The following is a 13,512-nucleotide window of genomic DNA, read 5'->3' as shown; positions in this document are numbered from 1 at the left end:
CCTCCAACTCCTGGGCTCAAGCAAGTCTCCTGCCTCTGCCTCCCAAGTAGCTGGGACTACAGGCACCCGCCACAATGCCTGGCTATTTTTTTGTTTGCAGCCATCATTGTTGTTTGGCGGGCCCAGGCCGGATTCGAACCTGCCAGCTCAGGTGTATGTGGCTGGTGCCTTAGCCATTTGAGCCATAGGTGCCGAACCCACCCTTTCTTTAACATTCTTTTTTTTCTTGATAATTGAGTAGTCCTCTTGGGAAAAAAATTTAAGTATTGCATTATTGACACCTCATTTGCTCTTTATATATGGAAGAGAAAAGGAAGGGGATTAACATATATTGAGTGCTTACTATGTCTCTGCCACTTACCATGAATTATCTTAGATAGGGATACAGTATTTGAGGTGGATGATAAATATTCCACATTTTACAGTTAGCCAGTGTGACACCCAGAGGACTTGTATAGCTTGACCTGTCATACTAGTGGGACCAAAGATAAAAATCACATGTAAGCATGCCTTATTTTTTTCTTTGTCACCCCTAGTAGAGTGCCCTGGCATCTTTAGCTCACAGCAACTTCAAACTCTTGGGCTCAAGTGGTCCTCTTGCCTCAGCCTCCCAAGTACCTGGGACCATAGGCGACCACCACAATGCCCAGCTACTTTTTTAGGGACAGGGTCTGGCTCTTGCTCAGGCTGGTCTCAAACTCCTGAGCTCAAGCAATCCACATGCCTCACCCTCCCAGAGTGCCAGGATTACAAATGCAAGCTGCTGCACCTAGCCTAAAAGTCACATTTCCCCCTTATATTAATGAGCAAGTGAACTATATCAAAGATTTTTTTCTAATCTGTTCTCTATAAGGAGAAACAGGTAAGGATTATCCCACCTGACGATATCAAAGATACTTTTTCAATTGAGGTATAATTTTTCTTACAATAAAATGTACACATCTGAAGTGTCAGTGTGATTGTGCTTTGACAATTATATATTCTTACTTAACCACCTAAAAGATATGGAACATTTTCATCACCACAGAAAGTTCTCTTATGCCACTTTCTACCCCACCCCCCACTCCACCTGGCAGTCCACTCTCTGATTTCTGTCAGCACAGTTTTATTTTTTCCTTGCGTATCATATAGATACAATCACACATTGTGTCTTCTATATACTTGGTGTTGTTTTGTGTGTATTCCTATTTGGTGTGTTCTTTGGAGACAGGAGAAGGTGGTATTAAGGTGCAGCAGGGAAGATTACTAACCAAATTGAAGTCCTGGAACACTGGTGGCTGAGTATTACCTCAGAGTAAAGAGGTGAGGAGGTGGAGATACTTTATACAAAGTGTAGCTTTGGAAAATAGGTGTTATCTCCATTGAACAGCTGAGGCTCCACAGACTGAATTAATAATGCTGATTTCTTACAGCTAACAAGGATAAAGCTAAGGTGTCAAGGCTGGCCATTTAACCTAGAGTTTTTCTCACACTCTAAGAACTATTTTTTTAGTTCGTTTTTTCCTGAAGGAGTAAAAAAGAAAATGCTGAATTGCCTATTTCTCTCTCTGATAACTGAGGTTTGAGGAAGCCAGGAGTCAGGGTTATCAGACCAGGAAGCAGAGTAAGTGCTTAGAGAGCTCCAAGTGGAGCAGGGAGTTAGCCAAGCAGGGAAGGTGGGAAATTGCTTCATTCTTGGCTTGGAGCCGTCCTGGAAGTTTCTGTAATAAGTCCTAAGATAATCTTGTTCCTTCCTGCTATGAGGACCTCTAGGATTCAAAGGGCCAACACCTTGTGCTTTAGGCCAAGATTTTGATGAGACTTGGCCAAGGACTTTAAGGTTAGTTTTGGAGGAAAAGAATAGTTACAATTTTCTCTTTGTATAGATTCTACACCATTTAGGTTAGATTGCTGCTCCTCCATGTGAGAGGCATTCAACTCTTCAAAGGCCAGTGTTGGCTCCCTAGTCATCTCTGCTTGCTGCATGCCCTAAGCATGGTCCATATGGAGGTAAGAAACAGATTCAGTATAGATATGAAAAAAGAATTCTGTGTCACCTGAATGAATTATACATGTAGAGATATGGGCAAGGCCATTACATAGATTCATTGATATGGCATTGCTTTGGATAGGATATGAAGGACAACAGAGTTGTTTATAGATTAAAATGACATCTCTCACTCATCACATACACAGATCTTCATTAAGATTATCAGCAGATTTCTCATCAGAAATTTGAGGGCAGTGGCCTGATATATTCAAAGTGCTAAAAGAGAAAACAACCTGTCAACTAAGATTGTGTCTGGCAAATCTGTCCTTCAAAAGAGAGGGAGAAATGAAGACATTCCCAGATAAATGAAAGCTGAGGAAGCGTGTTACCATGAGACAACCGTTTCATGATTGATTTGTGCTGTGCACTGTGACTATTTTTTATTTTGAGACAGAGTCTTGCTTTGTCACCCTCGATAGAGTGCTATGGCATCATAGCTCACAGCAACCTCAAACTCTTGAGCTCAAGCGATCCTCTTGCCTCAATTTTTAGTAGATTTTGTCTACTCAAGAAGTCTAGCTCTTGCTCAGGCTGGTACTGTGACTTTTTTACTCTGTTACAGTGATTTAACAATGTTGTTTCGGACCTGCTAGATTGACTCCCAAGCCACTCACTAATAGGTTGTGAGCAGCAGTTTGAAAAACAGTAGACTTAGGTTTCTAAGTCAAAGTTTCCTGGCTTTACCATTTCACTCTAGGGTTTAACCATCCTCAATTAACAAGATAAGGAACAAAAGGACCCAAGACGGGGGCCTAGTAGGTGGAAGCCTAATAGATGGCCGTCCATCAAGGATTCAGGCACAACTGAGGTTAGTGGGAAAGGTTTTGGGAGGCAATGAGCAAATACCTAAAGCTAAAGACTTGCCTCAGCTTCTTTTAGCAAGAAACCAAACCAAACCAAACAGAAAACTGTCAGACGCTCAACATTATTGAATAAGGAACTCACCTTGAGCAGACAGCATAACTCTTTACAGACTTAATCAGGGACACTGACTGGGGCTTACCTGGGAGAAATGGTTCTGAACACGTTGTAGGGCAATGACTCTTCAGTAGATTTGTGGCCTGGCTTAAAGGGAAACTGGGCCTGATTCCTAGAGTAGGACATTTGAGGATAAAGGAAACTGTAAGGGGTAAAACAAATTACCAGTGGAGGAGTATAACAGAGGAAATACAAGGAAGCCTGTTTAATGGCGTAAGGACCCGAAAGAGGGGTAGGGTGGTTGGGGAGAAAAGGCATTTGTTCTTTTCTTTGCTGACTTTATTGCAGTGACCTTGGAAATGGGAAGACTATGAATAACAATGTCAGTAGGATGGGTACCACACCTACACCAGAAGTGATGTGAGGAGCTGTGATAAGAGAGAGGAACAGATTGTCTCTCGGATTTCACTAATAAGGACTATCTGAAGACTGAGGATTATTTTTTTAGGGTGATTTACAATCTGTGATTGTTCACCAGGCTGATTTGTCTTGGGCAGTAAGGTTACTTACTGACTTGCCCTAAGGTGCAAGGGATGATGTACTGATACCTGAACCCATAGCCTCTGATTCTCCACTTAGTATGTATGCATTGTTGTGTTCTTTGCTGTTTTTAATCTAGGCTGCTTTTTTATGTAAAAATACCTCTCTGATTGTGAAGTACAGTTGATTGTAAGATACTCCATGTAATAACAGATTAGGGGGAAAGCAAAATATTGCATGATATGCACATCAATTTCTTTTTCATGTTAAAAAAATAGTACATAGTACAGAATCACAACCTGAGTTTAACCTTTGATGCATTTAGCGTCTAAAGATTGCTCTGGGTCACTTTTCACCATTGACCAGCACACATAGCATTCTGGTGACATTGGCATCGCTTGGATATGATGATTGAGCAAGATTAGGTGTGAAGAATGAAGTTGTACCCTTGCCTGACACCACATACAAAAACTAACTCCAAATGGATCAAAGACCTAAATGTAAGAGCTACAACCATAAAACTCTTAGAAGCAAACATAGGGCAAAAGTTTGATGACATTGGATTTCGTAATGATTTCTTGAACATTGAAGACACAGGCAACAATAACAACAAACAACAAAGAACAGATGAATTGTACTTCATGAAAATAAAAAAATAAATAAACAAAACTGTGCATCAGAGCTTCCATTAACAGAGGAAATAGGCAACCCACAAAATGGGAGAAGATATTTGAAGTCATGTATCTGATAAGGGATTAATATCCACAATATAAAGAAAACACCTAAAATTCGACAACAAAACCAGATAACTCAGTTCAAAAATTGAGAAAGAACTTGAATAGACATTTCTTCAAAGAAGATAAACAAGTCAACAATAAAATATGCTCAAGATCATTAACCATTAAGGAAATGCAAATCAAACAAGATACTACCTTAGGGTGACCAGACGTCCCACTTTTGGCGGGACAGTCCCAATTTTTAACAATTTGTCCTGTATTTCTCGGCGTTTTAAAAAAGTCCTGATTTTTGGAAAGAATGCACGAACAGGCGGGAGAACAGTAAGGGAATATATGGTTTTCAGCTGCCATGTGGCTATTTTGCCAGGATGTGAGTTTTATATTATTTTTGTTAATTTTATAATGTTGAACTATAATAACAAATAATTGTTGAGAAGTGATTATCAAGAACTGCTTATCAAACTTTGCATTGTTGTCAGGCCCCCCCCCCCCCGGTCAATGGTGTCCCGTGTTAAAATCTGGTCACCTTATACTACTACCTCATACCCATCAGAATGGCTACTATCAAAAAACCAGAAAGTAACAAGTGTTGGCAAGGATGTGGAGAAACTGGGTCCCTCATGCACGGTTGGTGGGAATGTGACCTGCTACAGCTGCTAGGAAGAAATGTATGCCATTTTCTAAAAATTATGAAGTAGAAATAGCATATGGTTCAGCAATTCTACTGCTGGGTATACAAGCAAAAGAATCTAAAGCAAGATCTCAAAGAGATATTTGTATACCACATTCATAGCAGCATTAACCCAAGTCTCCATCTGTAGATGGATGGATAAGCAACGTAACAGGATGTTACACAGCTTTAAGAAGGCAGGAAATTCTGGAACATGCTCCAACATGGATGAACCTATAGGGCATTATGCTCAGTGAAATAAACTTATCACAATAAGGCCAAGTACTGTATGGGTCTACTTATATGAGGTACTTGGCGTCGTCAAAATCATAGGGACAGAAAATAGAATGGTGGTTGGACCTGGGGAAAGAAGGGTTAGGGAGTTGCTGTTTAATGGGGTAGAATTTCAGCTCTGCAAGATGGGAAGAATTCTGGAGATGGACAGTGGTGAGGGCTGTACAACGGTACGAATGTATTTCATCCCACTGAGCTGTGTACTTGAAAATGGTTAAGATGGTAAATCACATGTTATGTTTATTTTACTAAAATTTTTTAAATGAAAAAACTCACTCTAAGCATCCAGATTTAAAAAAATGTATTCAAATTTTTGTGTGCTACACCATATGAACTCTAGCTAGACTAAAGATAGGCTAAATATTTTTCATCTCACAGAAAAATTAGGAATAGAAGTAGATACTTATCATATTTCTTGAACTCTGAAGCAGTAAAAGAAAGCTGAAAGGAATTTTTATGACCATATTAAAAAAATATGTGACAAAATATTTGTGAGAAATAGGAAAGATAAAAAGCTAATAATATCCCTCTTATATAAAGAGTTAACATCTGCTACAGGAATGGAATGGAGCAGAGTAGAGAATTCAGAAACAGATTTAAGTAGGAATGAGAATTTAGTGCGTGATAATGATGGCATTTTAAATCTGTGGGATAAAAATAGAATATTTAATATGTATTGGAATGGTTGGCCAAACATTTAGGACCAAAAGCTTAAAACTGGAATAAATTCAGATGGGTGGAATATTTAAATTGGAATTCCTTCAGAAGCAGAATGAAGTTGTGAGCATATACCCTGGCATTAGACAGCCTGGGGTGTATTTCATTTTCCCTCATCACTAGTGTGACCTTGCACAAGTTACGTGCCTACTTTTTGTCTCTTTCATAAAATGGGGATGATTGCTGTGAGGGTTAAACGAGTTACTAGAGAACTATGAGATTAAATGAGTGAATATCTGTAGAGGGCTGGAATAGTAGTTGGCAGATACAAGTGCTATTGAAATATAACTACAATCATCACCATCATCAATGGAAAAAACCTTTTATATGACAAAAAGCCATGCTCCATTAAGAGTAGGCTGTGACAGCAATATTCATTTGTTCATTGCATCCTGAACAAGATGATTACTGGCAGCCTGGTGAGTGCCCTGGGAAGATTTGTTTCATTGTTTTAAATATTGTCTTAATCTTTCTATCCAAAAATACAATATTTGTTTTCAGGGGCACTGTAACAAGTTACCACAAAATTGGTGTCTTAAACAATAGAAATTTATTCTTTCCAATCAGTTCTGGAGGCCAGAAATTCAAAATCAAGTGTTGACTCAGCCATGTTCCTCTCAAGACTCAGGGTGGCGTCGGGGGAAGAAAACTGCATTTAATGTAAATTTTAATGATTGAAGAAAAAAAAAGACTTGGTGGGGGAGAATCCTTCTTTGCTTCTTCCAGCTTCTTGTGGCTCTCCTTGGCTTGTGGCAGCCTAACTCCCACCTCTGCCTCCACCTTCCTCTCTCTGTGTCTCTTGGTATAAGGAAGACATCGTTGGAGTTAGTCCAACTCTAGTCCAGTATGACCTCATCTTAGCTAATTACATCTGCAAGGACTCTGTTTCCAAATAAGGTCGAGATGTGAATTTTGGGGGGTCACTCTTTAGCCTACCCCAACTTTCACACTTCCTTTTCAGGGAGAAAACCGTTGTGTTAGTAGCATTGGATCAGTGGTGTTGATAAGGAGGGAAGCACACCCAGCACCTCCCTGGGAGCTGTAAGTGGTAGCAGAGGTGGCATTCACAGAGCTGCCCCGAGGGCAGACCTCTACTATCAAGGTCCTGTCTTTAGCAGAGATTTGGACATCTGCAAGTGACTAAAGAGGTGGTGAGAGTAAGAAGAGAATTGTTAGAAAACTAGTAATACTTTTCAAAAGAGAGACGTTCTTCATTATATGAAGTAGCATTGAGGGGTAAGTCCAAAATCCCACGTCATAATGGACAAATTGGGATTTCTAGGAAGGACCTATTATTAGGCTTCAGGAGACTAATAATATTACATGAAATATCATGAAAAGATATGTGTGTGTGTTGGATATGTACATATTCTGGGAAGAGGGTTCAAAACGCTCATTAGATCCACAGAACCCCAAGAAGAAAGCACAGACTCAACAGTCAGCTTTGAAGTAGACCGTAGATTCTGTTTTCAGATAAAAAAGTAAGAGCATCTTACATCTATAACTTGTTACAGTACAAATGGGAAAATACCACTGAATGCCTTTATTTATTGCCCTAGTTCCTGAACATTATCAGTGTTTTCAAATTATGTATAAATAATTTAACCACAAAAACAAAAAACTCACTCCCCCCACCGCTTACCGTCCATTCCTCACTCTCTTTCTAGCAGGAGAGGCATCTTCCCACATTATCTCCACTTCCCCTGCTCCCAGCCCCTTTGGAACCCACACCACGTAGGCTTTGTCTCCACCAGCTACCCATCTACCAAGTGCAGTTGTCAAGGTCTGCATTGCCACATCAGTGGACAGTTGTTTGTCCCTGGGTTACTCGGCCTGTCAGCAGTAGTAAACATTGTTGCTCTCTCCTTTCTTGATAACTTTCTTCACCTGACTTCCAGAATCCCACACTTCTTAGCTTACGAGCTGTTGCTGTTTCCTGATCTCCCGTGAGACCCATCCACATCTTTCCTTCTCAGCCAGAGTGACCCAACCTCAGTCCTCACACTCTTTTTCTTTCTATATATACTGCTACACAACAGATCTCGTTCATTCCCTTGGTTTGACCCTTTAACTCTTTTTCACATAAACTGTTCGATTTGTTTAGTTTATTGTGGTTGCACTTTTCAAATGTCTTAGTATTTCCTCTGCTGGTTCATCCTTCTTTGATGATACTGGCTGTTCAGCTGGTAATGTGTACTTCTCGGGAGGGCTAAAGCCTAGGGCCTGTTGTGCCCATTCTGGTGAATTTGGGCCATATAAGGATCACCTGTGGATATACTTCACCACTGCCGCCTCTCAGCATCACCAGGCGCCTCAGGAACCCTCCCTTACCTCTGCCAGACTCTGCCCTTTTTCCAGTGCTCGTGTTCCTGAGTCATCATCTGACCTGAGCATGTGGAGGGGAGGCGAGGAGGGGACTCGCAGGTCCTGTCAGGCTGCCTGAGCCCTTGCTTTCTGCTCCCCATCTTAGGCAGGCCCTTTACCCTGATGCCCCTGCATGGTCCCTGGCTGGTACTGGGCTGGCACTGCTGTGACACAGACTGTCCATGCTGATGGGAAGTGACATGTATAGTAGCATGGAGAAGAAAAATGCCTAGAATCAAAATGCTTTGCTCAGCGGCTGTGAGCCGTGGCACCTGATACTCACTTCCACCCTGCGCTACTGCCGCCGGACTGCGCCCAGCTTGATCCCCCAGGGGCTCTTGTATGCTCACAGCGTCCTGGGAAAGGCCTTCCTCCCAAGAGAGAACCCCTTCTGCTATTTGCACATTTTTGTATTTCATATTATTAGTTATATAGTACTATTATTTTTCATTATCCAAAATTGGGCACTGTTTGTTGATTTCCTTTCATAGGAAATGAGAACTTAACTGTCTTATACCAGCGCTAACACTGCTTCCCCTTCTTATCTTTAATATTTATATTAACATTTTTGGTTAAATGAGTATTCTCTATTAACATTACAAGCTTTGCAGACAGTAATGAAAGTGAGTCTCACAGGGCCCTGTGGTGATGGGCTTCGTACTGTCTTGTTTTGCTCTTTGCTTTCCATGAGGTTAATAATGGCCACAGTTTCCATGTTTTCTCTTTGCCTAAAAACTTCATGCCTAAAATCGTGTCTCTGCTGCCCTTCTCGTTCTTTGGTTTAGGATACAGTCACTAACCCTTTGATCACCAAATCCAGTGAAGTCTTCCAGGCCAGCTCTTTGTACTTTCTTTGTCACTTTCTCCTTCCTTGGTTCTCAGGCTGTCCCTTTCTGGCCACTGCTTTGTAGTCTCATTACTGGGTTCTACTCATTTTCCCTAAGTGTTGTGTTCCTTGAGATTCCATTCTTGCCTAAAATAGCCTCTGTAGGCAATATCTGCTGTCGCCATGAATGACTCACTTTTTTTTGAGACAGAGCCTCAAGCTATCCCCCTGTGTAGAGTGCTGTGGTGTCACAGCTCACAGCAACCTCCAACTCCTGGGCTCAAGTGAGTCTCCTGCCTCAGCTTCCCAAGTAGCTGGGACCACAGGCACCTGCCACAACACCCAGCTATTTTTTTTTTTTTTGGTTGCAGCCGTCATTGTTATTTAGTGGGCCCAGGCTGGATTTGAATCTACCACCTTAGATGTATGTGGCTGGCGCCTTAGCCACTTAAACCATAGGCGCTGAGCCGAATGACTCACATTATCCTTTCTTCCAATATAGAACTTGTAGCTCTATCCTCAGCTGTTTTACTGGCTACTGACCATTTACCAGCCAATGGGGAGTATGAAACAAAGTGGTTATTGCCTCCCCCAGCCCACTCTTTTCTTGGGGTATCTGCATGTGAATTGGGTAGAAGTCTTCAGTATCCACTCTGACTATGGTTCCCTTCCCTTCTCAGTGTTCCGGATATACACATAGGAGGTGCACACACTGTCACAAATCTTCCCTCCCCAGCGCCAGCCTGCAGCTCTCCGGTTTTTTTGTTTGTTTGTTTTGTTTTTTGCAGTTTTTGGCCAGGGCTGGGTTTGAACCTGCCACCTCCAGCTATGGGGCCGGCGCCCTACTCCTTTGAGCCACAGGCGCCACCCTCCATTTTTATCTTTATTTTGTTCCCTGTTGTCTCTTCACCTAAAGTGAGGGGAAGGGATATTGGGCCCAATGTGAGATTCCAGCAGAAGTTAGCTATTACTCATTTAGTGTGTTTTCTTTGTTCACATTAGTAACTATTTTAATAAATCATCCCTTTCAAAATACGTTAATCTTTGAAATGCTTAGAGAATGATCCCTTGGAACAAATGGGGTGCATTCGCACTCTTTCCCCTGCCCTGCTACTCTCAGGTTTACTACCCATGGAATGAAATATGAATTCCGTTACTTTCCGAAGTAAAACTACACGTGTGTGATCATAATGTGAATTTGCCAGTGGAGATGATGTACTTTGTCCAAATCAGAAAGAAACAGCACAATTGAACATTCTCCTGTCCACTTATATGACTGTGTATAATTAGGACCATGAGTCTGAGCTCACATTCCTGAAAGCATTCACATTCCAAAGGATCCTCAGTGCCTCAGCCACGTCTCATGCATGGATCAGAGTGTTCTGTGAAAGAGACAGACAAGGTGGCACGCTGGTCCCATTTCTCTTAGGTACGCCTTCTAAGAGGTCTAGGCATTCCGTCTTTCTTTCAGGCACAAGTATGACTGAGTCAGTGCTGAGTACCAGACACTGTGGTAAACACTGGTGACGTCAGACAAGGAACTGTGGTCCTCTCCCTGAAGTTCAGAGTAAAAACAAAGATGTGGGCACCTGTCTCTTGGAACCTTACTCCTCGAAGTATGGTCTGGAGACTGTCAACATCAGCATCCCCTAGAGTGTGTTAGAAATGCAGAGTCTTGGTCCAGGATGGATCAGCATGTCTGTTCAGGATTCTGCATTTCTAAAAAGCTCCTAGGTGGTACCCACGGCTGTCGGTCCTTGGACCACAGTGACCAGCAGGGTCCTGGATACTCTCCCCAAGCCAGTTCTAGCCCCTTATCAAAGGAGTGGAAGATTGAGTATGCACTTTTTATGCTTCCAGGGAGCTGGCTTGAGATGCCCAGCCTGATGTGGCTTTGACAGGTGTGTCTTGTTATAATGTAACCTGCTGTGGGGTTCAGTTTAATCCCGCTGTCAGTATTTGAAGCATCTAGGATAGAATATGCAAAGACTAAATGATAACAGGTTACCAAGAAGTTGCTAAATGATGAGCAGGCCTGGAGTAGTTGGAAAGAAAAGAGATACTTCTTCCTTGGTACCTCACATGTCTAATGCAAATGCATTAGCAGTTTAGAACTCAATAATTAGAAGGGGCTAGGACCTCTTTAAGTACAGTCAGCATGTTATTACAGCAGTCCAGAAGGAAGTTAATGAGGCCAAAACTAAGACAGGAGAAGCTGCATTGACTCGTCCTGGGGCCCGCAGTCCGGCCCTCCAGTGGTCTGAGGGACAATGAATTGGCCCCCTGTTTAAAAAGTTTGAGGCCCCCTGATCTAGAATCTAGCATCTAGCTCTGGGAACTGTATAGACAGACTCACTTAGAGACTACAGGAGGAAGAGGGTTTTTAGACTCCCATTTCACTCATCAACACAGGATGTTGATGTGACCCGCCCTGTAGGTATTGGGGTGCAGTCCTGGAGCTCTGGAGAGGAGTCTGGCTGGAGCTGCACAAACTCTAGCAGAGCCGACTGGGTGATAGATTTGAAGCTATAGCGTGGATCTGGTCCGTCATTCAGAGGGAACGCTCCCGAGGGAAGAGACAAGTGCCAAGTATGGGGCCGTGTGGAAGAACAGCCGCCCAGCATTGACAAGGGATTTCCAGATAGGTCGTCAGCAGGAGAGTCTATAGAGTGCTTAGGGTGGCTTCACTTTCATCTTATTCTTTGAAAGTATAAGGCGATATTCTAACAGGTTTCACAAGGTTTGTCATTGTCATTGTCATTGACGATAGTGAGGGTAGCTCTTTGGTTTTTGTTGTTGTTTGGTGGTTTCCGCCTTACCAGTGTGTTCTGTGCACTTTTAAGGTCCTTAAAATTCTGGTCAGGGTGGTGACTGACGGGATGACTGATAGAAGTGGAGGTGTTGCCACGGGCCTCAGAGGAAAGCTGCAGGAGTTATTTGGCAGAATAACTTCACGGGTGACAAATGATGGAGAAGTCTGGAGGCTGTATGCCCAAGTGTATGGAAACGGGCAGAGTGAAAAGCCTGAAGAGAATGAAAAGGTAAGTCCTTCGGGCCTCTGTGCCCTCGCTTTCGTTTGAGCACATGTGTAGTTTATCTGCTTTTTCGATGGGTGGAGAAAGAGTCTAATAAATCTGGAAGATAAGAGTAGTATGCTCGAGCTCAGCTTTGGTTCATACAGTCTTTAACACAAGCACTTTGAACTGTGGGCACGTTAAGACTTGAAACATTCATCTTTTCACTTTCCGTGAATTTTTCTCATATAGTTGTTCTGTTTCCCGAAAAAGGGTCTCTTGGACTCGCTACCCTACTGGATCTGCAGCACATGGCTGGCACTTTTCATTTCTCTACACCCCTTTCTGCAGGCTCTTGTTAAAGACTAAGGTAGATTGTTTAGATCTGGGATGGGGATGACAAAAGGGAAAAAGACAAGGAATTAGATAAGGACGTTGAAAAAGTTTTGAAGTCTAAACATAGAACGCTTTACAAAGGTTGCCCTGCCTTTTCTCACAAGTACAGTAAAACCCAGTTACACGCAAGTTATGCCTCTAACCTCTTGTCTTAGAAGTTAAAGGAGCCCCCAGAGTATCCAAGTCTGGAATACTTGTTGTGTGGTTCTTTTCAAAACATCCACAGCAAATCAAATGTTCCTGTGTGAGTCTGGAATTAGCCACAGTCCCACTAATCTGCAGGCTTCTGAGATTAGGAAGGGCTTCTTTGTTCTCCCCGCCCTCGGCCTGTGCAGTTGCCTTCCACCATTGCCTTGTGAGCCCAGAGAGCACACACCACCTGCACGCACTCCCACTGCCTGTCCTTCCCTCTCCTCTTGAATTACGATTATATGCAATTAAGGGGAACCAGAATTCTCTGATCTGTGACCTCCCCTTCAAGGATTTGAAAGAAAGTGCTTTACACGTCTGTGAAATTACACATCTTCCATAGTTTTAACCAAGTTCACACCCCATTCTCTAGGCAGGTTTCTTTTTTTTCTTTTTTTTTTATTGAATGGTAACTATGTACATTAATGCACTTCTGGGGTACAGTGTGGGGTTTTCACACACAATCCGAAACACTTCCATCAAACTGGTCAACATAGCCTTCATGTCATTTTCTTAGTTATTATTTTAAAACGTTCACATTCTGCTCTTAGATTCACTTGTATCCTTGTAAGATAAACCTCAGATGTGATCCCTCCAAACCCCTCCCTCCACCCATTCCTCCCTCCCTTCTCCCTCCCCCCCCATATTCTTAGGCTGTTATTAGGTTATAGCTTTCATATAAAAGGTATAAATTAGTTTCATAATAGGGCTGTGTACATTGGGTACTTTTTCTTCCATTCTTGTGATACTTTGCTCAGAAGAACATTCTCCAGCTCCATCCATGTGAACATGAAGGACGTAAAGTCTCCATCCTTCTT

The 13,512-nt window shown here is 42.3% G+C and overlaps 1 protein-coding gene and 1 non-coding gene across 2 annotated transcripts in view; one reads left to right on the top strand and one right to left on the bottom strand.

The window, feature by feature from the left end:
- TTC27 (tetratricopeptide repeat domain 27) overlaps positions 1–13,512 on the top strand; it is a 175,232-nt gene that overhangs the window by 152,021 nt on the left and 9,699 nt on the right. Inside the window, exon 17 of the mRNA XM_003795698.1 lies at positions 11,939–12,136. Coding sequence (XP_003795746.1) covers positions 11,939–12,136 — 198 coding nt within the window. The remainder of the gene's footprint in view (positions 1–11,938; positions 12,137–13,512) is intronic.
- On the bottom strand, positions 781–885 carry LOC111727147. Its single transcript, XR_002774770.1, has one exon. It is a non-coding gene; the product is annotated as a U8 small nucleolar RNA (small nucleolar RNA).

This window comes from Otolemur garnettii, unplaced genomic scaffold, assembly GCF_000181295.1.
Source record: "Otolemur garnettii isolate 467f Iridium unplaced genomic scaffold, OtoGar3 scaffold00095, whole genome shotgun sequence".
NCBI classification, from domain to species: Eukaryota; Metazoa; Chordata; class Mammalia; order Primates; family Galagidae; genus Otolemur; species Otolemur garnettii.
This window is presented reverse-complemented; position numbering and strand designations above follow the sequence as displayed.